The sequence below is a fragment of the Callospermophilus lateralis genome, chromosome 2, assembly GCF_048772815.1.
Source record: "Callospermophilus lateralis isolate mCalLat2 chromosome 2, mCalLat2.hap1, whole genome shotgun sequence".
Lineage (NCBI taxonomy): Eukaryota > Metazoa > Chordata > Mammalia > Rodentia > Sciuridae > Callospermophilus > Callospermophilus lateralis.
Genome location: NC_135306.1, coordinates 199,095,430 through 199,122,143, shown reverse-complemented (window position 1 = coordinate 199,122,143; position 26,714 = coordinate 199,095,430). Strand labels below are relative to the sequence as shown.

Sequence of the window (26,714 nt, the reverse complement as noted above, 5' to 3'; positions counted from 1 at the left end):
TAGGTCTGTGGATTCAGAGGTTTCTAGGAAGAAATCATATTTAAATGGAAATATAAAATGCAAGCAGGAACCGGCCTCAGCAAGTTGCTGATTAGAATAAACTGCATGCTTTGCCCAGCCTGCAAGTAGAAAGAGCACTTCAGGGCTGAGTAACTGCCTCCAGCTACCTATTAGCCTACATGTATCTCAAAACATACCTCTTCCATTTGAATTTGCCTCCAATTCACATTGCCAAAATGTTCTTACATACTTCACAATCCTCAAGCTTGTAAATATTTCACACTCATGTGATAATGGAATTAAACTCAGGGGTGCTTAACCACTGAGCTACATTCCCAGCCCTTTTAATTTTTTATTTTGAGACAGGGTCTCCCTAAATTGCTAGGGCCTCCCTAAGTTGCTGTGGTTGGTCTTGAACTTGCAATCCTCCTGCCCCAGGCTCCCGTGTCACTGGGATTTGGGGTGTGCACCACCATGCCCAGGTCATGTTAGGTAAAAATTGAAGAAGACCCTGTAACTCTCCTGGGAACCTCGTGCCTTGAAGTTACCATACAGGATGGGATTCTTCTCAGTCTTATAGAAACTTTTCACAATTCCCATGGGAAGACGTGTGGAAATATTAAAAAGTTTTTCCTTGTAGGTGAACAGGTGCTTCTCCAAACTCACCAATTGCTCTATCCGTCTTGATCCCTGACCTGGAAACAACTGAATTCCCCATGATCTAGTAATAAAGAAATGTTCAGCAGAGCAGAGGACTCCCGGGACCCTTGGACTGTGTTCTTCATACATTGCTGTTAGTGAACAAGGTCAACGTAGTCATGTCCTCACTGGACTTTCTCTGTGGACATCAGAGCCAATCACTTCTCCTGCTTGGATCACTGACAGTGTCACCCTCAAGGTCACCTCAATAAAGAAGAGCACTACCAACCACCAGAGGATCAGACAGACAATCTGAGATCAGTTAAAACGAGAATTTAAGAATTGATCTGTCCACATCAGGAAGTAGAAAGCCACCATGTCCAGGAGGAATCTAAGCAAAGGTGGAATAACCACTTCGTGAGGCTGTATTAGCGAAGACTCAGGAACTGGCTAGGGGGCAGCTTCTTTCTCATCGAGGGAGTCTATGATGCTATCATTTTAAATTGGGGGTCAGTAAACTACAGATCCGAAGCCAAATCCAGCCCATCCATTTGTGCGTTCCAATTTACATGTCATCTGCTTTTGCATCACAAGATGCAAAATTGTAACCTAATTTCTTCAATTTTAACCTAACACCACAGCTAAGGAAACACAGAAATCATTTGGGGGCAAAGCCTGAAATATTCACTTAGCTGATCATTTATACCCCCCCGCCAAAAAAAAATTGTCCACTTGTTTTAAAGGATGTGAAGGATAACAGGTGTCATTAAATCGTTTCTAATTTACCTGTGTCATGAACCCATAGAGACCAGGTTGTTTTTCTTAAAGTGATACATGCCTTTGCTGAGGTTATTAGGAGAAAATATTCAGGCATCCCTTCTGACTTCACGTGGCTTTCCACTCTGCCCTCATGGACCAGAGGAACGTGCTCTTTCCCCCATTCCTATTTTAGAAGGATTGAACTACAGAATCAGTCTGGAGACTGCAACAGCAAGCTCAGCAAAGCTGGAAGGTGAACTGTATTGCCTGTATTGCGTTCCTGCGGCTCTGTGTAGACATTTTCATGAAAGGCTGCAGTCAATCCTCTTCGCAACTTTATCTACTGCATACAAGTCTATGCTGTTGTTTGGTCCACAGTGGGAGGAGGTGAAAATTTAGGGAGACTCCAGAACTTGCCCAACATCACAGTAGGAGTCAAGATGCTGCCTGTATTCTGGAACCTCACTTTTCACATCTCTATGGGTCAGGCTAGCGAGATATTTGAGTGACAATGGGAAGCAGAACAAAATCTGGGGACTGGATATTTCCATAACCCAGTTCAGAATTTTTTTCCCCCTCAGTACTGGGAGATTAGACCCAGGAGTACTTTACCACTGAGCTGTAGCCCCAGCCTTTTTTTTTTTTTTTTTTTTTTTTTGAGACAGGGGCTTGCTAAATTGTTGAGGCTGGCCTTGAACTTGGGATCCTCCTGTGTCAGCCTCTGGAGTAGATGGCATTGCAGATGTGTGCCACCATGCTTGGTGCAGTCCAGGCTTTTAATCTCATATTTAGATTACCAAAAATTAAAAGAGACAAGAGGAATATTTCGGTAGAGGGCCTGAAGCACCCAACTCCAAATAATCTTGTGAGGGAGGAACCACCTCAATGAACTCACTTGCCTTTATTTAATGTTTTCAGGGTGGTTTTAGGAAGAAAGAAAAATGATAGTAACATTCACTTTGTTTCAGTTAAAAGCCCATCTGACGATCTGGTGGTAGAAATGGCAAGCAAGCCAGGTGTGGTGTCTCAAAATAAAAACATGAAAAGGGCTGGGGATGTAGCTCTGCAGTAAAGCATCCCTTTAGTTCAATCCCTGATACCAGAAGAACAAACAAACAAACAAACAAACAAAAACAGTGGGAGGAGGGAAGTCAAACAAAGTCTGTGTAATGGGGGGTGGGCTCTTTCTTCTTTAGTTTTTTTGCACAATGGAAGTATCGCTTTCAATTACACTGTGTTCCAAACCCAAATTTTCAAGTGGCAAGGAGGAAAAAGAACAGAAGGGAGTAGTCAATAGCAATATTAAAAAAAAAAAAAAAAAAAGTCAGAGAAAGTGAGAGGAAGAAAGAAAGGAAGAAAATATTCAGCCCCTTGGTTTTTTTGGGATTGACTCACTTAGCATGATATTCTCCAACTCCATCCATTTACCTGCAAATGCCATGATTTTATTCTTTTTTAATGCTGAGTAACATTCCATTGTGTACGTGTACCACAGTTTCTTTATCCATTCATCTATGGAAGGGCATCTAGGTTGGTTCAGGGATGAGGTGTAAGTCCATAGTGGAGAGCTGGAGCTGGCCCATCAGGCCCAAGGCCCTGGGTTCAATACCCAGCATCACACACACACAAAAGAAAGAGGAAGGTAGAAAGCCCTAAGAAACAAGAGAATAACATGGTTTAGGCTACCAAACCATGGCCTAGATTTTAATGGGAATATTCAAAATTTCCCACGGGCCTTTGGTTTTTCCCCTTCATAGTAGAAGGAACCATAAACCACTGCTGCTGTTTTTTTGATTAGTAGACTGACAATCCTGGTGGGAAGAACAGCATCAAAGAAGGAGCTGACAAACAGCTCTCAAAACATCAAGTTATCAGGTTGGTTTGGTTTTAATTTGTTTCCTGGTACCAGGGACTGAACCCAGACCACTGAGCACCATCCCCAGTCTTTTCTACATTTTATTTATTGATTTTTACGGTGCTGGGGATTGAACCCAGGGCCTTGTGCGTGTGAGGCAAGCACTCTACCAACTGAGCTATATTCCCAGCCCAATTAATTAATTTATTTTTATATGTGGTGCTGAGAATAGACTCCAGTGCCTCACACATGCTAGGCGAGTGTTCTACCACTGAGCCACAACCCAGCCCCTATATTTTATTTTAAGACAGAATCTCGTTAAGTTGCTTAGGGCAACTTTATGCTTTATTTTGAAACATGATCCCACTAAGTTGCTAAGGATGACTTTGAACTCAAAATCCTCCTGCCTCAGCCTCCCGAGCTGCTGGGATTATAAGTGTGCATTATCGGGTTAAAAATTAATTTGGGAGGAGGGTGAAAAAAAAAACAAAACAGAGGAATAGAAGATCAGTGGAGTAGACAAAGGGGAATGAAGGGGAGGGAGGAGGGACGGGATGGGGAAAGACAGTGGAATGGATCTAACCTAACTTTCCTATGTACATGTATCAATAGACCACAGTGAATCTCACTGTCCTGCTCATCACAAGACACAAATTAAAACAAAAACAAAAACAAACTATAAGTAAGTAGCCAAGAGATCAGCAGAGTAAAGGGAAGGAAAGCAGGGGCCGGGGAGGAGAAGGGGAAATACTGGTGTTACAAAAACTGGGTCTTTTGTCCCCCATGCCAGTTCTATAACAAGGATGTGATTTTGAGAAAAAGGGAAAAGAAGATTTATCGCTTTGCTAGCAAAGGAGAAATACAGGGGACTCCTGTCCCAGAGGCTGTGATTCTGCCCATCAGCAGGAACAGGGGGCCTTCCAAAGAGGTGATTCAAAGGCTACTTCCCATGTGTTCTCTGTTGGAGTTGGAGTTCACTTTTTAATTTGGGAGATAAATCATTTCTGAGATCTTCTGGTGCCATCCCCAAAGTCTGGTTTGCATTGTTCCTGTGGTGGATGTGAACAGATAACTCTGTTTAGGATGGCAAAGAAAGGTAATCCTATTTCCCCTGAGATAAGGGGGAGAGGGAGAAAGGGGGAGGGGGGGCAGAGAGAGGGAGGGAGAGAGAGAGAGAAAAGGGAGGAACAGGGAAAGAGAAAGAGAAAGAAACATGTTCACTTTAAAAATAATTTTCAGTGGCAGAGCAGCAATGGCTGTATTCAAAGCATAAAGTGGACACTGTTATACTTGGATGCTGATTAGAACACATTACATTCTATGCTCTTATGATTAGGTCAAAATAAATCCCATTGTCACGTAAAACTAAAAAGAACCAAGGGGTGAAAAACAACTGTCCAGAAAAGAATATATTGTCACTTTGTTCATTGCTACCTGTAACAAGGACTCTTCAAAAGTCTCTTCACTTTTGCCTGCAAATGTCCCATGAGTGATCAGAGGAGAATTAAGGATCGGGCATCTCTGCCTCCAGTTTGCATGGAGTCTCCTTTGCTCCTGGTCACCTTGGATTCCAGAAAGGAGAGGTCAGATCAACCAAAGTCTTGTGACTAGTGGAAGATACCCTCAGGCTAGAGCAACTTTCTTTTGCCTACAAGGCATCGCCTGCCCCATCCTGAGATGATAATGGATAGAGCACAACTGACCAAGCACGCTTGCTTTGGCAGCTGTGTGACGACGCCAGCTAGGTAAACCCCCATTTCTGACCCTCCTTCCCCTTTCTATCAACCCTCAAAATCATTGTCAGTCCCTTGAAGGCAGGGCTAAGGACGTGGGTCCCCTTATCTTCTGGGTGTAGCTGCACTGATTAATATGCCTTTCATGCATTTTTCACTTACCTTTGTGTTTGGTTCTGGGGACAAGTGGCTCGACCTGATCTGTTGGATGCCCAGGGTCAGACCTCTGGCCTAGGACTCTGGTAACAGCCCCACCAGGAAGAAGCATGCCCTTTGGCATTATCTACTTGTAATTAGCTGACCTCAACCCTAAAGGGCAGAGAAGGAGGGACCCAAGCAGCTGCTGAAATTATATTTATTTCAGGATCTCTCCCTTTCTTTCCACTTTGCGATAGAACTGGCTGTTTTTTACCGTCATCTGTTGATGCGGAGAAACAAACTTTTGAACTCTCTGAGCTCTGGACATCTGACCCCTGGTAAGTTCTCCTGAACACGGCACATTGAACCTCCCCCTTTTTTTCCTTGTCTTTGGGGATCATTTGTGCCAATGTGGCTTCTTTTCAACTGATTTGGACTTGTGCCATTTGATTAAGAGGGAAGTTTGAATTCCGATCTGTGGATTCTGTAGCAAGAAAGGAACTTAAACTTCTCTGAGAAACAAGAAACAAGGTTGGTTTGAGGAGATCTCTGGTCACTTGCATAAGAATGGAAAATACTAATTCTGTGAAGTTGTCCCCTAGAGAGAATTTTGACTTTCTGATGTAATTATAGCTATAAACCTAAAAGGTGACGTCCTATTGTGGTGCAGCATGTCCTGGGTACCTGGAAGTGCACTCTGGTTTAATGCAGTTGTTTTATGAGTTCTGTTGTAAGTCAGGTTGTTACTCTGCTTCTGATGATAAAGGCCAAAAGAATCTGATGGCTGGCTGCCACCATCCCTTGCTGGAAAGTTATTTTACTTGATAAATGGTTCTTTGTTCTAGGCTGGTTGGTTTGCATATCCTCTATTTTAGAACCCTTATCAGAACATTGCTTATTTGGTCTTTTTCTCCTATATTGCTCCTTTACATAAATTTACCTTTTTGCTTTTTGTCTTTTTTTTTCCTCCGGGTCATTGCAACCTTTGCCCCTTTGAATCCAAAACACAGATCCACCTGTTAGCTCAGATGGCTGCAATTTTGGGAGAAGTGACATTTCCACCAAAATGGGAAATCAACTCAAGGATGGAGGGAAGCATTAGGAGACAAATCCCGTCTGGCACTCCAGCCAATTTTACATTGAATGATCAAGGGGCCTCATGTTTTAAAAAAAATGATAGACCTTTAATATTCCAAAATTGGTTTTCTTGCACACTGACCTAGAGTCACTGGGAAATAAAGCAAGGATTTATCAACCAGATAGTTCTCCAAAATATGATTTCTCTCATGCTATACAAAAGAAATTTCCCTTTGTAAGGGTTTCTCCCTGTCTTGATGAATTCTTTTCTTGTTCTTTTTGAACTGGGGATTGATCTAGGAATTCTTTACCACTGAGCTAAGTCCCCAGTCCTTTTTACTTTCTTTTTTAAGTTTGAGGCCCAGTCTCACTTAATTGCTCAGGGCCTCCCTAATCTGTTGAGGCTGGTCTTGAATTTGATTTGGGAAACTCCTGCCTTAGCAGTTGTTGGGATTACAGACATTCGCCTCCCACTGGGCTTGATTAACTCTTAAAATAGGAAAAGATATTAACTTAGGTCTGCTTGAGCCTCACTCTTAAAACTTTTTCTTTCTTGAGGGCTTGATCTATGCCCTACTGAAGGGTGTTCGTATTAATTTCTGTGTCTTTGAGATGTAAATTTTCTACCTTGTTTTCACTAAATCACACTTTTGGAAATGCAGATTTAAGATTAAGGATTGCTTAGAGCTATAGTAATATCAGCAGCCAAACTTTTTAAAAACTGTCAATGATAAATCTAAACAAAAGCTATAAAACCTTTGTTTTCTACTTTTTCTTACGTTTGTGTATATTTGTGTATTGTGTTTTTTCTACATTGTATGAAACTGATTTATCAAGAAACAAGCACTTACAAATTTAAAAAGACATAACCCCAAATGCCTTTTAGTTTACATTACTTAGGTAAATCTTTAAAAAAAAAATAAGTTAATACAAATTTGTTAGTAAGATAAAATAAAGATATTTTAGAATTATAAAAACACACTATTTTGTTGTTGTTGTTCTTTTGCCCAGGTTATCTGCCAATCAGAACTGTATTTTTCTCTGTTAAGATGTTTAAGGTGCAACTTTCATTCTTTTAGACTTTTTCTTTGGCAAAATAATAATAGTAACAACAACAGTGTTGCTGAAAGCTGGGTTCTTGTCCCAGAAGCTGAAATAACTACAAGGACGTGGTTTTGGAAAAAAAGAAGGTTTATTGCTTTGCTAGCACAGGAGATATTCCGGGAACTGGCACCTTCTAAAGAGGTGATTCAAAGTTCCATTCCACAGGTTCTCTGTTGGAGTTGTAGTTCACTTGTTCATTTGGGAGACAGTCATTTCTGAAAACTTCTGCTACCATCCCCAAAGTCTAGATTACTTATTTCCTATGGTGGTTGTGTACTCCAGGACAGATAAATCTGCCTAAAATAGAGAAAAAAAGGTAATCCCGTTTCCTCCGAGATTAGGGCAGGGGAGAGAGGTAGAGAAAGAAACATATCCATTTTAAAAATAATTTTCAGTGCCAAAGCAGCAAGGGCTATATTCAAAGCATAAAGTGAACACTGTTAGAACAACAATAAGAATAGCTTAAAATGTTAACTATACTTGTCTGATATTGGTTTTCATGTGCAAGTTTTCTTCTTTCCTTTATCTTGTGGTGCTGGAGATCAAACCCAGGGCCATGAGCATGCCAGGCATGCACTCCACCACTGATCTACATCCCCAACCTGTTTTTGCGTTATTTTATTTTGGCAGGGTGGTGGTGGTGGTGACCAGTATTAGGATAAATGCTTTGGCTGTGGTGGTAGGGTGGTGGTGGTACTGGAGATTGAACCAAGAAGCTCTCTGCACTGAGCTGCATCCCCAGCTCTGTCTGTCTGTTTGTTTATGTTTTTATGCTTTTAAGACAGTTGCTCAGACTGACCTCAAACTTGAAATCCTCCTGCATCCATCAGCCTCCTGAGTTGCTGGGATTACAGGTGTACATCACCATGCCCAACTCATGGGTAATCTAAACATAGCCGTTAAAATGGGCAGTTAAGGTAGATGTAAATGGAATAAACATTTATAAACATATGAGTCATTTGTAAGTTAAAATATTAACCATTAATTTTACATATAAGTTCATGTATTCTTGGTTTCTTAATTCTATAAGATCTTTCTCTAGATACACATATAGATATGTGCATGTATTATATAGACGTATTTGTAAACATGTAAATATATTACATATATAAAAATACATATTTGTAACAAGGACTTAGACTTCACTTTTGCTTACAAATGTTTGATAGGTGTCTAAAAAAGGAAATTAAGTGCTCTTATAGTCTTTCTATTTGATTTAGGTTTATATGTGATCGACTTGACAAATTATAGGTTTTATGGGTGCTAATCAGATGTCAAAGGTATATTAATATTATAAATTATGCTTCTTGGTTCAGAACTATTATACAAAGAAATGTGGCTTTGCCCATGTTAATTTTGTATTTTCCCTCTAAAATTTTATAACTGTTGACTCAGGAGACTGAGGCAGGAGGGTTGCAAGTTTGAGGCCAGCCTCAGCAACTTGGCAAGGCCCTTAGCAATTTAGTGAAACCCTGTCTCAAAAATAAAAAATAAAAAGGACTGGGGATGTTCTCAGTAATGAAGCACCCCTAGGTTCAATCCCCAGTTCAAAACAAATTTTTTTTTTTTTATAACAGTTGCCTGTTAGTATTTTGTAGAAGTACAACTTCTAATAGAATAACCTGAGTCAATTTGGAACACTAAGACATCACCTATAGGAGAGATAGGATATAACTGGCTCTCTGTATTGATACTGACCCCAATTAAATAGAAGAGGAATAACTGTAAAATGGCAAAAGTTAAAATTAAGACCCACTATTCCCCCTTTAAGGCTGGTGGAACTCTTCTGGGTGTTCAACAACAGACACAATGACCAAAATCTGAAAATAAAATGGCTAAGAAAAATATAATTGATATTTCGGTCCTTGTCCTTCAAGGTCAGCCAGGTCCCAAGGAACAATAGGAGTCCTCTAAGGGTCCTGCAACTCTGGTGAACCACCCAACCTTCTGATCCCGGGATTGTGAGGACCCTAGAAAACAGGAAGCTAACCTGTGCATGGTGCAAAGAAGAGGGTCATTGGAGAAGGGAATGTCTGCAGCGTTTACAAAGGAATCCACGTGTGGTCAGCAAGCCCCTGACCCATCCTGGCCGGTGGCATAACTAGAAGAGGAAAAAAGTGAAGGAGCCCAGAGGCTCCTCACAAGTTCCTAAAAATAACCCCTGAGGAGTCTCAGCTGACCTTAACAGTAGAAAAGAAAGAGGTTAGGGTTTGGCCAAAATATAGGTCATCTGCTTGGTCTCCAACACCCAACAGGGAAGTATAACCAAAGACAAATGTACAACTATGAGGGTAGAGGAAAAAGCCGGAGGGAAGCCATGCAGGACAATTGAAAGAGAAAGGCAGTGGTCCTTTTAAATGTAACTTGAGATGTGCACTTGGGTCAGCCTTACCAGAAGTAAGTAAAGCTGAATGTCATTTTTTAAATTAATTCATTGATCAACTTGTTTTTGTAGTACTGAAGATTTAACCCAGGGGTGCTGTACCACTGAGCTGAACCCCCAGCCCTTTCTAAATTATTTTGAGAAAAATTTTGCTAAATTTCCCAGGGTGACCTCCAACTTGGGATCCTCCTGCCTCAGCCTCCCTAGTTGCTGAGATTTCAGGTGTGGGCCACTGTGTCCTGCAAAACTGACACATTACAAAGATGGGGTTCTTAGACGTGACTGCCTGCCTCTGAAGCCCTTCCACCAAGCACCTCCACACAGAGGGCAGAACTCAATGGGGCTAAGGACTAATTCGTACTTTTCACCATTACCTTTTCTGTTTGGTTTTTGGGGCCAGTGGCTTGAACCTGATTTGCTGAATTTCTAGGACTCAGTCTCAGCTACTCAACGCCTCTGAGATTTTTTCCAGAATGAAGCTTATAAAACTTCAGAGTCTGTGAAGTCCTAGTGCTCCACGGATCCATTTAGCAATTATTGTGTTTTTTTTTTTTTTTTTTGATGAGTCTTCTAGATTCCTGCTGCATATAAGAAGGGGGAGGGTCCCGGCAAACACGACTGTTTCAGAGCACAGGCAAGAGGCAGAAGTAGGCAGAACCTGAACCATTTCCAAGCCCACGCAGAACTGAACCTCAGACATGAATCACGGTTCCGCGCCACATGACAGAGATGGTTTCAGAAGTTTGCACGTGTTCAAACTGAGAAAGAAGGCAGACTTGGGACTTCCCTCTTGCTTCTGGTTGGAGGAAGTGAAATTGCTTTTCAGCACTGCAGATATATACCTTTTGTGGAAGAGGTGCCTCTTTCTGTTAAAGGTCAAAGTTCAGCATTTAGCCACAGCCCCTACTCCTCCCGGGTGGCCATCTGGTGAGCATATGTGACTGCATATGTGTTTCAGTAAAAATAAAAAAAAAATAGAAGATAAAAAAGATGATTTCTTTGTGGAAGGACTAAGACAGGAAAGGGTGCAGGTGAAACACTGGTTCCAGCTCTCCCTGGCCCACTTCCTCACACTCTGCGGGTACAGGAAACTCTTCCTGCCCCTGGCGGGCCCAATGTGGTTGAGCCCAAATTTCCCATCCTTAGACTTCTCCTTTCCTTGTTGGCCCTGAGTCGAAGAGAACTTCTTTGAGCACAGGAATTGGAGAGTCCATCCGTTTGGACCATTTTAGGCTTATGAAAATTCCAGAAATAATTTTTCTTCTTAAAAAATAGAGATATTTTGGGGGGAGGGGTTACTTTTTTCCTGAATACAAAAAAAATTTTTTTTTTGTACTATTGCTACTTGGTAGTTGGTAGATTCTCAGCAAGAAATTCTTAAATAAGTAAGACATGCTCATTGTTGAAAACAGTAAAACAGAGAAAAGAGGGAGGGGAAATCAAATTATTCATAAACTCTAACCATGTGATATAATCACTGTCAATTGGTTGGTATACAGGTTCCTCTAGTTACAGTGATAACTATCATATCACACATATGTTAAAACTCATATAGTACATAGTTGGGGTCAAGTTGGATGTATATCATCCTTTTATCACAACATAAGAATCTCTCACTTATTAAAATAATTATGATATTTTGGTATATAATTTCATTCTTGTTGGCTTTTTTCTCTGTCTTCAATTTTTTTTTAATTGAAGAGGAAGGCTACAGCAAAAAACAAAAGAAAAATTTTTTAAAGCCAGGCATGGTGGTACCCGCCTATAATCCCAGCAACTCCGGGGGCTGAGGCAGGAGGATTGCAAGTTCGAGATCAGCCTCAACAACTTGGCAAGACCCTAAACAACTTAATGAGACCCTGTCTCAAGATAAAAAATAAAAAGGGCTGGGGATGTGGCTCAGTGGCTGAGTGCCCCTGGGCTCAATTGCCAGTACCACAAAACAAAAATAATAATTAAAAAAAAAAAAAAGACGATGACTAGCTGTTCAAATATTTAGGAACACCTGAATATAGAATTGTCTATATTCACCTTGCCTGGGTTCTCATTGCAGAAGAGTGAGGTCTCAACAGGATCTAGCAAAGAGAAAACAGTAAGAATCGTGAGCAAACCTCCAGCCAAGTGTAAGAAGGAGAGTATTTCCATCCTCAGGAACCATCCCTAAAACATTTGAAAAGAAGCATGCAGATATTAAGTTATTGAAAGTACTCAAGGGAACTGAACTGTCATTTCTCTAATTCTGGGGTCTTTGCTGAGATATAAACTTATAACTCACTGATTACACCTTAGCCAGAATATCCTGTGCAGATGTTTGGCACTCTAGCCAAGCATGGACTAGACATTGGTTCATAAGTCAAGCCTTCTTGAGTGACTAGTGGTAAGTCAATTCCCCAAAGCAGGATAACTGTGGCCTGAATAGCCCCAGAATGTGGTATTTCTGTATTTACAGATCGCCATCAGGGGTTTAAAACTATCACTAGTGAAATTCAGCCTGTGAAGCTAGGCAGCTTGCCTCATCTTTTTCTAAAACACTTCTTGGCTGCATCAGTGACAGCCCTAGTTAACTTGATTCCTTGGAACCTGCTTCTTAGGTGACAGCACAGTGATACTCGTGGGTTGAGACATGACTCCTTGAAGCCTCAGCACCTGGTTTATGGTCTGATTTTGAAAACAGGAGGGTATAATTGGGAGCTTGCTTCATTAACTGCTCTGGATTCCCTGGCTACCACTAACGGTACTAAGACCCACTCTAATTATCCCAAAGAATTAATTGAGCTGGGCTTCAATTAATCCTGGAACTAGAGCAATGGGTCAAGAGACATTGTTCTAAATTATGGGGTCTAACTGACCTGGCATCAACACACAAAAGGAAATTCATGACATATGTTTTCCTAATGATATATTTAAAAAAAAAAAAAGAATTGTTGCTTTAAAACAAATAAAGAGGCACATCCTTTTTTATGCACCTGTGCCAATGACATGCACTTATAAATAGGATAAAAAGGCATAAGAGATACCAGAGGTACAACTTATTGCAAACTGCATGCACATGGAAGATTATGTAAATGCATGTACACACGTACATATAATCCTTTCCACTGTGTGTTTTGTAAATCAGAATCTTTGGGTAAATCAGTCAAGAAAAATTTTAAAACATCAAAAATCAGGATTATAGCATGTGTTTGTCTTTGCTTGAGCATTTCTAACTGAAAGGAAACAACAACACAGTGTGGGCGTTCCCTACCCTCACTCTGAATGCTTAGAACAATGCAGACTGAGGTTTCCCAGCAGACAGCAAACAGAATCCTTGTGGGCACATTAAGCCCTGGTTCAGATAACTCCATCTCCAAAGCCAGGACTATCGCACTTACAACGATAAATGTGTTTATCTGTGGACTTCCACCATCAGGTCAATGGCAAACTCAGGGGTTGCTTTCCCTATAGTCCGAGTGGGTAGCGTGGAGGCGGGGTATCTGTCCACTACCCTCTGCATTTCCAGTAAAAGGAAACTGTCCCTGGAGTCCCAGGAGAGAGAAGTCAAGCAAAATTTAAAACATCAAGTCCAAGAAAGTGAACAAACAACCCAATCCAGAGCCTTTGGGTGGGGAAGTGGTAAGCCACGGAGTCACGATTTTTGGGTGCCCACTACTGCTGCAGAGTAACCAGCTGCAGATAGGGAACACAGGGCAGTGAACTTTGAAGCACAGGACTCTGTTTGCAGACTAGAAGAACATAAGTTTTGCAAAGTTTTAATAGACTTCAATATTCCAACCAACTTTCATTTCCCCGTTTTGCAATGGCGTTAAACTAAAGAGGAACAGTTGACTTTAGGAGAACAGTTGAAATTTCTGTTTCAGCCACTGCTCTCTTTTCCATCTTTCAGTGTGCTCGCTGGCTGCTGCTTCAAGCTGGTGTGGGGCCGGGGCTGTCAGCACCATGAGCAGCTTCAGGGCTGCCTTCGTCTTCTGGGCTGTGGTGGCCTGCGCGAAAACAGACCCGCCTCTAGGAGAGAAAGAGGAGACTGGAGTTCAAAGATGCAAGAATGCCTTGAAAATCCCTGTGCTGGAGGTCCTCCCCGGAGGGGGCTGGGATAATCTGCGCAACGTGGACATGGGACGGGTGATAGAGTTGAACTACACCAATTGCAGAACCACAGAGGATGGACAGTACATCATCCCCGATGAAGTCTTCACCATTCCGCAGAAACAGAGCAACCTGGACTTGAACTCGGAAATCCTGGAATCCTGGATGAATTACAAGAGCAGCATCTCTTCTTCCATCAACATGGAGATCTCTGCTTTTTCCAAGGTCAATGGCAAGTTCTCCACTGAATTCCAGAGGATGAAGACCCTTCAAGTGAGGGACCAAGCTGCGACGACTCGTGTTCAGGTAAGAAACATGATCTACACAGTCAAAATCGACCCAGCCTCCAAACTCAGCTCAGGATTTATGAAGGACCTCATGGATATCTCTGACTTTCTAGCGAACAATCAGACAAGAATGGCCACCTACCTGGCAGAGCTCCTGGTCCTCAACTATGGCACCCATGTCATCACTAGTCTGGAAGCTGGAGCTATTCTCATGCAGGAGGACCATATCAAGTCCTCCTTCCTCCAGGACAGCCAGAGCAACCATATAGGTGTGACCGTGTCCGCCGGAGTTTCCTTCTTAAACACCGTGAACTTCAAAGCATCAGTGAACGTCACCTACCAGGATGACTTGACCAAGAGCTACCTCGCAAACCGAACCAACTCCAGGGTTCAGAGCATTGGAGGGGTTCCCTTTTACCCAGGCATCACCCTCCAAACCTGGCAGCAGAGTACCACCAACCACCTGGTGGCAATAGATCGTGCTGGCCTGCCCCTGCATTTCTTCATCAAGCCAAACACGCTGCCTCAATTGCCTGGTCCCTTGGTGAATAAGCTGTCACAAACGGTGGAAACTGCTGTGAGACAGTATTACAACTTCAACACCTACCCCGGGTGTACTGATATCAACTCACCCAACTTCAATTTTCATGCCAATACAGATGATGGCTCCTGTGAGGGGAAAATGACCAACTTCTCCTTTGGTGGGATTTATCAAGAATGCACTCAACTCACAGGGAGCAGGAGTGCTCTCCTTTGCCAAAAGTTGCAGCAGAAGAATCCACTCACTGGCAATTTCTCCTGCCCTGCTGGCTACTCTCCAGTCCATCTGCTGACTCAGGTCTATGAGGAGGGCTATAGTCAGTTGGAGTGTAAGGAGAAGTGCTACTTGGTCATCTTCTGCAGTACGGTGTGTGAAGATGTATTCGAGGTGTCAAAGGTTCAATTTAGGGTTTTTTGGTGCATGGTCAAGGACCAAGTACCTGCAAACTCAGGACTTCTTTTTGGGGGCCTCTTCAGCAGTAAGAGTGTGAACCCGATGACAAATGCACAGTCCTGCCCAGTTGGCTACATCCCAGTGAGCCTCTTTGCAAGCCTCAGCATATGTGTTTCTCTGGACTATGAGATGGGATACAAGTTTTCTGTCCCCTTTGGTGGGTTCTTCAGTTGTGCAGTTGGGAACCCCTTGTTAAAGTCTTCTATATCCACAGATGGGGTACCCTCTCTGAAAAAGTGTCCCGAGGGCTTTAGCCAACACCTAGCTGTCATCAGCGATGGATGCCAAGTGTCCTACTGCATCAAGGCTGGGGTCTTCACAGGTGGGTCCCTGCCCCCCGCCAGGCTCCCACCTTTCACCAGGCCACCCCTCCTAAGTCAGAGCACTAACACTGTCTTGGTGACAAACAGAGAGATGGCCAGATCCTGGATTAAAGACTCCCAGACCCACCGATGGAGGCTGGGGGAACCTCTGGAGCTGCGCAGAGCCATGAAAGTCATCCATGGGAACAGCGAAGGCCTGTCGGGAGGGGCAGCAGCTGGGATCACAGTGGGAGTCACCACTGTCCTGGCAGCTGTCATTGCCTTGGCTATCTATGGCACCAGGAAATACAAGAGAAGGGAATACCAGTTATTCGAGGAGGAGAGGAGGAATTTGACTTCAGAGATTCTACCCCCCGAAGACTTCCCCGCCTCAGAGCTGCAGCAAAGCCCAGCTTAAATCTTCCCAGAGAAACAGTGTGCTGTCATCTCTGACCACAGCTTCAGCGCACGTCTGTCATGTCTTCCCTCTCCACTTTTGCCTTCCTAAGTATTGAGGTGTCAATGGAACAAAAAGCAGGTATAACTTTGTGACTTCTTAATTAGGTTTCTGAGCCAGGAAATGCAATGAGCTACACGAGCGAGATTGGAGGTGGGGAGAGGGAGCAATCTTGACTCTCACTAAGCAAAAGCTACCCCGGGGATTAAAATGGAGAGGAAGTGTCTTTTTCCATATTTGTGCATGTGTCACAAGACAGGAGGGAGAAAATAGATGTCTGAATTTGGAATCTATGCATTTAGTCTGAAGTCTGCAGTGGTTTCCAATCTGGGAGCTGTCAGAGTTCCTGTAAAGCACCATCTCTATTTTGTGTTTTAAAAAGCTGTCTTGATTTTTTTTTATGATCCTAGAGACAGACAGAGCCCTAGAGACACAGGAAACCCCACTTGGCCACTGTATTCAGCTTTGAGGGCTCTGGGTCAATGGGCTACTATCTCCCCCAGCTCATCTGAAAGAAAAGATGTTGCCTAAACCAATTCCCCTTCTCCCAGCTGCCTGAGGATTAGGACTTCCTGAGACCAGACCACTCTTGGACTTCTGACTAGTGTCCACAAGTCCTATGAATATATTTCAACTTATAGACTTCTACTAGGAGGCCATGGGTGAAGAGATTACAGGGACACATGTAGTAAAAAAAAAAAAAAAAAAAAAACTACAAAAGACTCCGGTGCTCAGGGAAAATTGGGATTCTTATTCCCAACCAGCTAACTGATCATCCTAGATGAGGCACTGAGGGGAGATGTCGATTTCGTAGATCAAACATTATGATTTTGTGTTCTGTGCTACCAAAATATACCCCCTTCCTCTTCTGTGGATGGCCTGCACCCTTCCTGTCTTCCCATCACAAGCCTGGGTGCAGGGGCTCATGTGCACAGACACACCACATTCCAACAGTAAGTGAGAATCCACTCCAAGTATCATTTCCTCCCTAACCAAAACACTGTAGAAAGCACCAACTGCTTTACCTGGTAGAAAAGGGACAGAGGTGATCCAATCTTTGTCTTTACATGAACTGAAAAAGGCATCCAGAGTCACTTGCGACATTTAGAGCAGCTTCAGACTGAGTTTCCTGGGGCATCTAGCAGGATGCATGACTGCCACCTGGAAGTGTGTGGGGCTTTGCTCAACTTGAACGCCAGTATTGTCTAATTGCAGTCACCTCCACAACATCAATGTTTCTCCACATTAAAAAAAAATACACATACATTTGCCATATCAGATGTTGCCAGTGAGTTATCTTCTATGAAGGATACTTTGTTCTCTCCTTGTTGATGTTCACAATCAAGGGTTTGAGCTGACAGCAGCCTTTTTTTCTGAAAAGCATATTGTCTCAGAATGTGGGAAGGTGGGAGTAAGAAAACTCATTCGTTTCCAACTGAGATAGAGAACAGATTTTGAGCCCCTTACCTAACTGTCCATTCAAGGACACCAGTCTCTATAACCTCTTCCCTTTACCCTGCCCCTTAAGCATTAAAATGTTTCTAAATACCTGGGTGTTTGTATGTTTCAGCTAACCTAACTTCTTTTCTGAAAATACTGACTTTATGAAATCTTTAACAATTAACCATCAGAATGGCAAAGTAGAGCCAAAGGTTGCCAGACTTTAAATGTATTAACTGCCCATTGAAATCAAAGTTCTTTACAAACTTATATTTCTATGAACAAAACTACACAGAGATGTGCATTTAAATAGGTACTAAGGAACACTGTCCAACACCGTTCATCCATATGAAATCAGAACGTGGGATTGTGCTGTTCACATCCATCAAATCACTTTACAAAGTCAGATTCTGGGTGCAGGGCTCACACCCACAGGCTCTGCTGTGTTTTAGCTTCCTAACAGATGATCTTAGTCTGAAGTCTGGAGAAAGACCAGTCCTGACTTCCAAGAACACCACACCCCATGGACTATCAGAGATGGAGACAGATTTTGGTGACATTGGTGGTTCTGCATTTGCATTTTATTTTTGTGTTCTTATCAATAGTGGAATGATTAATAGTACACATTTATTTGAAAAACGGCAGTCTAGAAATGATTAAAACACACACTGTATTGTCGTCAGGTGGAGGGACATTTAAGAAGTCAACATTCATGATTTCAAAGATGACCTTTCTCCCACAAGTTCACCTTCCCGTTTCCCTTGCCATGTGGTCTGTTTCTCTGCGGGAGCAAGGAGTCAAGTCAGGTCAAATGTGTGGGTAGAAAAGAAGTGGACAAAGAAAATTAGAGAAAAGAGACTTTCCCCTTATCTTGTGGAAGGGTTTGTGGTTGGTTACAGACTGAGGAAATAACCCAGATGCCTCCCAGGTGCACTAGTCGGCAAAAAGCAGAAGGTTCCCAGTAACAACTGTTTGTGGTTGTTCATTTGCCATTTATTCTTCTGCACATACACCTCATGAGCACCAGGTGGCAATGTCCTCTCAGAGTAATACCAAAGAACTTCAAAGCACAGCAGTTTACAAACACAACAATTACATTTGGACATTCACCTGTCTCTTCCAGAACCCCCCACTCAAATGCCAGTGATCACAGACAAGGAGAGGGGGCCGGGGGCCTTTCTTGCACCACATAGGCCTTCCCCCAGTCCTCTCATGCACACAATAGTGCAATACCAGGACGAGCACTTTTGACCAAGCATAAAACCACAGAGATGTTCAGTTTTCACAAAAAGGGGAAGGGAATGAAAACACAAAGGCACACGCAACCACGTACACACCACGTAACCTTTTAAAGGATGAGCATCCGAGAAGGTTTGTCTCTGATCCCGTTGGTCATCCCTGGAGACTCTGGGGCTGGTGCTCAGCCCGTGAAAAGAAGAAGAGCGCGAGAGCCCCTACTGGGGCCCAGAGAGCACAGTAGGGATTCCAGTGGGAAACACCCTGCTTCACAGTAGTGGGCACACAGGGCTCTGCTGGCAGGCTTCTCACTGAAACCAAGACTCTGCCTTTCCACGTTGGCACAAGATAAGGGGCAAGGGAATGCCCACCCCCCACTGCCTTGCCTAGCACAGTGTTAGAAAGGAAATCCAGGATCCTCTCTGCCCAGAAAGCTCAACAAGAAGAGCAGCTTGAGGGTGAGGCAGCCCCTACTGAGCTTCCTCGGAGAGGACGAGAACCGGGGCACAAACACATCCAAGACCTAGGGTGGGGTGGGGGTGGGGGGCTTGAAGGCATGAAGACTCCCTCTCCAAGTGGTACTGCCACTGCCTCCCGACTCCCTTATATATCATCTTCAGTCCTTGTCCTTCTGCCTGATGAAGTGTCGCCCCACTGCCCATTTCCAGTTGTCTGAGCAGGTCTTCGTTTCTTCTCCACCCGAGCTTCCTGAATTTTCCTACACACAGGTTCCTCATCCCTGCGGCCTAGAAGCCCAGAAGGTGCTTGACAAGGGCAATGGTATGACGCTTACAGGGGCTGGAAACAGCATCACAGGACGCTACCCCAGAGAAGAATCCCAGAGTAGTCCATCCATCCATGCAGAAGAACCCGATGCCTCTTTGGACAGGTCACAGGTGTGAGGGGGAAGAGAGGGCCCAGAGAAGCCCAGAGGATGATCTCTGGCATGTGATAACTTGGCAGTGTGACATTACAGTCTGCAGGGGCATCTCTGTCATTTAGTTCTAATGTTTCCTTCCTGACTGTAGTAGGAACTTAGGCCCCAGGGGCAGTGAACTCAGGACCAGTCTTTTCATCTGCAAAATAGCTTCCCACTGCTGGGAGAGACTGGATTAAGGGTGGCAGGAATAATTCCTCCTCTCAGAGCTCCCTCTGATGTGGCCAATTATTGTCCCTGTAGCCAAATGGGAGTAAAGAAAGACTCAGCACCAGCAAGTCCCAAGGAACTGGTGACAGGTGAATCCACTAGTCACACTTATGTCAAAGTGGCTGCAGGGCTAACAGCAAGCAGCTGTGGAGCTGCTGTTATGAAACCTTGGCCTCCAGTTCTAACTTAAGTACCACTGTGGAAGGTTCTTTTGTTTCATTTTTTTTTTCCAGCATCAAAAACCTTCCAAATTTTATGAAATATATATGCATATATATATATACGTCAAACCCCCAAAACATGAGGTATATAAATTCAAATTAGTATCCAGAGGAACTTCCCCCAAACACATAGTTCAAAGAACCCACTTTCAAAAAGGAGAATTGGGTTTCCCTTCTTGAGAACCCCTGTTCTCCCTGATACTCAATCCATTATTGGAGCCAAAGGCAAGAGGATGTTGAGGGGAGATAGACAGGGTCTTGGGATACAACCCAGATGCACTTCGGACCAGAACATAATGTGGTCCCAACCCTGTTAGGAATGAACTAGAGGCTTTCACCTTGTTGGAGGTCAATCTGTGGGTCAGATGAGGGGCCCAGCACCATCTCTGGGCTTACCTCGCAAATTTGCATGGGTACAGATTGAAACCCTCATAAAAACAAGATTGGACGGAGGTTGGCTCTGATTCCATCTTGAACAGAAATAGAAAAAGGTGTGGGTCCAGGTCTCACCTCCATACATCCCCCTAAGCACAATTCTACCTCCATCAGGTTCCACGTTTATCATGAGATGGGTTGGCAAAAAGAGGAAAGTCCAGGGACCACACCCTGGAAGTTTCATCCCTCAGAACTGGGGTTTGGCGTCTTGCAAAATAGATTTCAGGGTCATGATGGGATGGACTGTCCACCAACGTGGCCCACGACACGCACACACCCACACACACATAGGCTCATACACAGACGGCACAGGGCCCAGCATGGGCCCCACTCACAGTGAATCCATGAAACTCGTGGAATCTTTGAGCTGGTCTGGGATGAGTTGGGAAGAAGGCTGTGGGCTCCTCTCCCTGAGGACAGTGCAGATGCCCAGTGGGACGCAGGCTCTGGTTTGATCAGAGAGGGGCTGGAAACAGCATCACAGGATGCCGTCCCAGAGAAGAATCCCAGAGTCCATCCATCCATGCAAAAGAACCAGATGCCTCTTTGGACAGGTCACAGATGTGAGGGGGAAGAGAAGGCCCAGAGAAGCCCAGAGGACGATGGAGAGAGCTGAACCCGCTCCCAGGGGCGTCTGCCTCTCTGACCCCGTCAGCAAGAAGCACTTGCTCGCCCCACACCAAGGCATCCAGGGATCTGATGTCACAGCAGTTTAGCGGTCCACCCCTTGGTGCCCCCCACCCACCTTGCACAGTGAGAGCTCTCGGCCTCAGTGGAGGAGAGAAAAGTGGAAACTCCGCTCTCAAAGCAGAGTGGAAGCAGCTAGAAGCCAGCTGAGGCCAGAAACCTCAGCTTCACAAGGCAAGGTGTGCAGTGCCACGCACTGTCCACACCCGAGTGTGCTGACCGACCGTGCCCCCCCGCTTGAGGGATGGAGGGGGTGGGGATTCTTGCCTACCCAGCACCGAAAACTCAACAGGAACAGACCCCGGATGGCCATCACCCCATGTCCCGTTTTGTCGGAGGAGGTTTATGAATCATGTCACCTTATGCAACCTGCCTCCCCTCCCAGTCTGGGTGGGATGGCGGATAGAGACAGGGTGAGGGAGGATGAGGGAGTAGGGAGGGCATGGCACCAACTTCCACCTGGGCTCTCCCTGTTCCTGCCCCGTGGTCCCACAGCCCCTCCCACCTCGATGCCTCTCCAGCCTCAGTCTTTCTCCTGGGCAGTGCTGTCCTCAGAGATGCCCTGGGCAGCCAGTTCGGCCAGCACGTTATCCAGGTAATTGGCATCTGGGTAGCCGTGGCCCGTGAGATTAGAGCCAAACTCTGTCTTGTGGTGCACCTCATTCCAGATGACGGTATCAGACTCGCCCGTGGTGCTGGAGGTGCCGATGGCAAAGATGAGACGGCGATCCCAGGCCACGAGGAGCAACTTGAGAACCTGTGGAGCCAAGGAAAGAGACCGAGGGCGGACTTCAGTGTTGGTCAGACACTGCCCCTTGGGTGGTAGGGTCCTCTCAAGGGTCCCACTCTCCCTGCGTCAGGAAGTCCTAAGCAATTCAATGAGAGAGAAGGAGACTTGGACTCGGAGTCAGGGAACTCTAGGTTGAGTCTTGGCTCTGTCAATGAATAACTGTGACCATGGACAAATCATAGCACCTCTCTGATGCCTAGAATCCTTATTTATAAAGTGGCGATGGTATAATCCGTCTCAAAGGTTGTGGACATCTTATGGGACACTACAAGAAAAGCATTTTCATACTAGTGCCTGGAGTACAATACTTTAAAAAAAAAAAAAAAAAGGTCAGCTACCAGCATAACAGTTGCATTTAAAACTTAGGGATCTGGGGACTTCTGAACTTCTGCCCTTCACCAGCACCACCTCGAGGTGGAATTGATTTACCAACAACTAAGACTGTGAAACATTGCTCCAGTGACATCTTAACAAGCCCTCTGACTTCTTCCAGGCTCTCTCATATGGATCTCCCATCTGGTCCTCACACCACACTTGGAGCCAGGTCCATGGCAAGTGCTATCATTATCCCCATTTCATAGATGAGGAAGCTGTGGCCTGTGTTGGGGTTTGCAGAATGTTCTGGTTCATCTAGATTCAACAAAATCTTGGTGGAGCGAGACTAACATCCTCTTCCCAGTCTTGGTCAGAGTACTGTCCGTCTGAGGAAGACACCTGGAAAGATGAACTCTTCCAGACATGGTACAGGCTGACGGCTGGGGAATCATAACAGCAATAACAGTAGCTGTTGCAGTTTGAATCTTAAATGTCCCCTAAAGGCTGTGTGCCAAAAAGCTTGGTCCCCAACTGATGGTGCTGTTGGGAGATCGGAGAAACCTTAGTCCCTGGGGTCCGGTGGGAGGGAGTACGTCACTGGAGGTGTGCGCCCTGGGAAGGTTTGTTTTCTCCCCAGTCCCTCCCCCCCCCTTTCTCTATTTGCCTCCTGGTCACCATGAGGTAAGCAGTTTCCTTCCACCACATGCTCCCAGCCATGATGTTCTGCCTCACCAAAGGCCCAAAGTGACAGGAGCAAGTGACAAGGGACTGAAACCATGACTCAAAACAAATCTTTCCCCCTTTCAGCTGATTGCTCTGAGGTATTCTGTCACAGTGAAGCAAAGCCCAGGAACACAATAGTAAACTCGAAAACAGGAGCTACCCTTTCCTGAGAGGTTACTGACTCAGCACCAGGCGTTGAGTTACACAGTGATCACAATAACTGGGATTCAGATACTCTCATCATCACACCCCCCCACCCCTGCCACCCTTTTTTTTTTTTTTTTTTTTAAACAAATGAGAAAAACAGGCTCAGAAGATTAAAAAAAAAAAATCAGAACTTGCCTTGGTCTTATAGCTAGTGGCAGGCAGCAGGGTGTGTATTGGAGGTGGACCTCAGGGCTGCCTGACTCCATGGCCCAGGGTCCAAAGTATACTTTGGATAGGGATCAGCATGTATTTCAAGGAGGAGGCTGCTTCTGAGCAGAGTCTCAGCGGAAGGGAGGATCGGAGGTATGTTAACAGAGAGGACGTGTAGACTAAGTAAATAGGAGCCCCCGGCAATGGATGATTACAACAACAGCTGCCACCACTTTCACTGAATTCCTACAACATCCTGTCCACACAGAAATTATTACCACTGCTGGACAGATGAGGAAACAAGTCACACGGATGTGCAGCCTTTAATACCAGTTTCTGCAGCTATGAGTGTGAGAACTAGGACTGGAATCCAGGCCGGTCTAGTTCCAAAGCCTGAGCTCTTACTGTGCCTCAGTCTCCAATGAGACCCACATGAAGGACAAGGGTGGGCAACTGGAGAGACAGGAAGGTGTAAAACCACACTACAGCAGGCTTTTTATGTCAAGCGGAGAGGAGCATTCTTTGTGAAGAAGAAACAACTGTTTGAATTTTATTTCTTTTTTCTTTTCTTGGAGGGGGGAGGGTACTGGGGATTGAACCTAGTGGTGTTTTACCACTAAGCTACATCCCTGGCCCCTTTTAAAAATTTCTATTTTGAGACAAGGTTTCTACGAGTTGCCCAGGGTGGCCTTGAACCTGCAATCCTTCATCTTCTATTTTTTTTTTTTTCCTGGTATTTCCTGGTATTGGGGATTAAAGCCAGGAGAATTTAACCACTGAGCCACATCCCCAGCCCTTTTAAAATATTTTACTTAGAGACAGGGGCTTGCTGAGTTACTTAGGGCCTCACTAAGCTGAGGCTAGCTTTGAACTCGAGATCCTCCTGCCTCAGCCTCAAGAGCTGCTGGGATTACAGGCATGTGCCACTGCACCCCACTTCTGCCTTAGCTTCTGGAACACTGGGATTACAGGTAGGTGCCACTGTACCCAGTTTCAATCTTATTTCTTTTAAACAAAGGTGTTTGGTGCTGGGAATTATGTTTTGGGATGACTAAACTGGTGACGTTGAAAGATGAAGAAGCATTAACTAGGTTGGTGGTAGCAGGTTTATAAAAGGAATCGAGTGGTTTAGAAGGCAGTTTGGGGAGCTAAGTGGATGTGGTGGATAAGAGGGAGGGCCCAAGAAGACCAATGTGTCCATTCTGGCTCCTGGGAATTCAGAATATGTCGTTAACATAAGAGAGTCCTGCAGGCAGAGCAGCTTTGGGGAACATGGTTCTAGTTTGAACAGCAGGACTTTACAGTAGAGACATTTAGCCAACTGTTGAGATGCAGATCTCAGGCTCAGGCACAAAAATTTGGATCCTCAAGAAAAACAGGCATCAGGCCTAGTCCTGATTCTTAATCTGGGAACACCTGACTGGCACATCTTGTGATATAGCTGGTTCTTTCATTGTTCCAAACTGTCTCCTTCCTCCCTGGATGAGGACGTATCCACACCATGTACCATGAGACCTGAGGGGTCTCCCTATGGGCATTTCACCACCCCATCCTTCACCTGGCCTGTCCATAACTTGATAGGGCCTATGGAAAGCGAGAGAAGGAAAAAAAGGTGCCAGGAGGTCTAAATGGGATTCCACACTTCCTCTCGGATTCTCTCTTTTGTCCTCTTTCCCTTCTCTCTCCAGTTCCCCACCCTTGGAAGGAAGAGCATGGACCACAGAAGGGCTGTTCGTTCAAGGGCTGGGTTTCAGAGCAGGGAGACAAATGGAGCACCCTGGAGCTGAGTGTTTATTTACCACCTAAATTCAAATGATGACCACTCACCCCCAGAGTGACAGAGCATTAGGAGGTGATTAAGGCACAGAAATGCATTTCAGTGAATGGGATTAATGCTCTTACAAAAGAGTCCTGGGAGAGAGCCCCCTTGCCCCTTTCCCCATGTGAGGACACAGAGAGAAGGCTTTGTCTATGAGCAGGAAGTGGGTCTTGCCAGACGCAGATTCTGCCAGAGCCTTGATCTTGGATTCCCAGCCCCCAGAATGGAGAGAAATTCATTTCTGTTGTTTCTGAGCCACCCAGTCTGTGGGATTTTTTTCATAACCACCCAGATAGACGAAGACATTGGCCCACAGCAACCACACAGCCACTGGCATCTTGTGGAAGGAGGCTGCTGAGATTTGGAGAGAAAACCCACTAAAACACACCTCTTGCCTGTGTTTTTCCAGCACTCCCTTAGACCAGTGGTTCCCAACGCTCTTGAGATCAGGAAAGATTCTGAAAGTCCAGTGATTTTTATGGCCTCATTCACAGAAAAACAAATGTAGATTTTTAAAAATTCTAATGAGAGTTCATAGAAGCATGGGAGCCTGATGATGAGTTACTAGGAGTCCAGGAACCCGAAGATTGTTCCCACTGCCCTTTTGGAGACAAGTCTAAGAATATATAAGAATAAAATAATCTCCCACCAATTAAGATCCATGCCCCAGATCAGTGCTTCTCACACTTTAGCATGTGCTGGGATCTTGCTAAATTGAAATAGGTTATAGTTCTGCGTTTCTATCAAGTTCCTGCATATTACCACTGGTGCTATTCCCAGGTCCTGCCTTTAGGCAGCATCACTTAAACAAAGAATACTAAAATAGATGAATTATTGCCAATAATATCCTGGAGAGGAACAAATCAAAAGCCTCACCTCATTCACCTGCAAAAAAAAAAAAAAAAAAGGAAAAATTTCTAATCATATCCAACTTTACTTTTATGGGTGACTCAGATAGGACCTTGTTACTATATATATCAAGAGGAAAAAATGAAAACAAAACAAAACAAAAAAAAAAAAACAGTTCTCTTTGGTCTTTGCACTGTAGGAAGCAAAACCTCAGGCCCTGAGAAATAAAGTCCCCAGAACTACTCTGAAATTTCCACTCTTACTTTTCTCCCTTTCTCGCTGTCTGGAAGGTAACAGTGTCGTGGGAAGCCACGGGCGCTGAAACTCTTGCCAGGATTTGGGTGTTCTGGCCCCTGCAAGCAGAAAGAAAGAAAACAAAGAGGATTTTTCAACATAATTCTGATGAGAAAGGAGTGCAGGCTGGTACTCATTAAATCATGATGAAGATCATAATGGCCATAGAGTCTAGACAGAACAGACCCCCAAAGCAGTGTGCGGAATGATTAAACACACAGACTGGGCATCCTTGGACCTGGGTTTGGACCCAGCTGCTACCTCCCAGGTGGATGTGCTGGAGCCCAATTCTGGGGCCTTTGATCCCCATCGATTTGATAGCAATGACATGGGATACTCACCTTGTGAGGCTGTTTGGCATGTTACACGCATTTGGAGCCTGGTGCATGGTAAGAGCCCTGTAAACCTAAAACATCATCCCTGTCTTCATCATCTACTGTTTTACTGTGGCCCAGAAAAGTGAAATGCTTCCATAATGTTAGCGGCTTTGCTGAAAATTAAGCCCAGTTTTTCTGAGGCACAGTCTACACTTTTTAGCTGTGAACTACTCAGAATCATCAAAGTGTCTTGAGCTATGAATCCTGCAAGCA

The 26,714-nt window shown here is 44.5% G+C and overlaps 2 protein-coding genes across 3 annotated transcripts in view; one reads left to right on the top strand and one right to left on the bottom strand.

Moving 5' to 3' along the window:
- Positions 1–13,579: 13,579 nt before the first annotated feature.
- Mpeg1 (macrophage expressed 1) lies at positions 13,580–17,319 on the top strand. Its single transcript, XM_076844629.2, has one exon. The coding sequence runs from the start codon at positions 13,625–13,627 to the stop codon at positions 15,770–15,772; it is 2,148 nt and encodes a 715-aa protein (XP_076700744.2). The 5' UTR covers positions 13,580–13,624; the 3' UTR covers positions 15,773–17,319.
- Positions 17,320–17,846: 527 nt separating this feature from the next.
- Dtx4 (deltex E3 ubiquitin ligase 4) overlaps positions 17,847–26,714 on the bottom strand; it is a 35,801-nt gene continuing 26,933 nt past the window's right edge. For both annotated transcript variants that reach the window (XM_076844628.2, XM_076844627.2), the window contains 2 exons: positions 26,094–26,183; positions 17,847–21,734 (listed from right to left, as the gene is read on the bottom strand). In XM_076844628.2, the coding sequence (XP_076700743.1) occupies positions 21,501–21,734; positions 26,094–26,183 (324 nt within the window). In that variant the 3' untranslated portion in view covers positions 17,847–21,500. The remainder of the gene's footprint in view (positions 21,735–26,093; positions 26,184–26,714) is intronic.

What these genes read in the sequence shown, in the direction of transcription:
- Mpeg1 (XM_076844629.2), top strand. Translation starts at nt 13,625, where the DNA reads ATGAGCAGCTTCAGGGCTGCCTTCGTCTTCTGGGCTGTGGTGGCCTGC.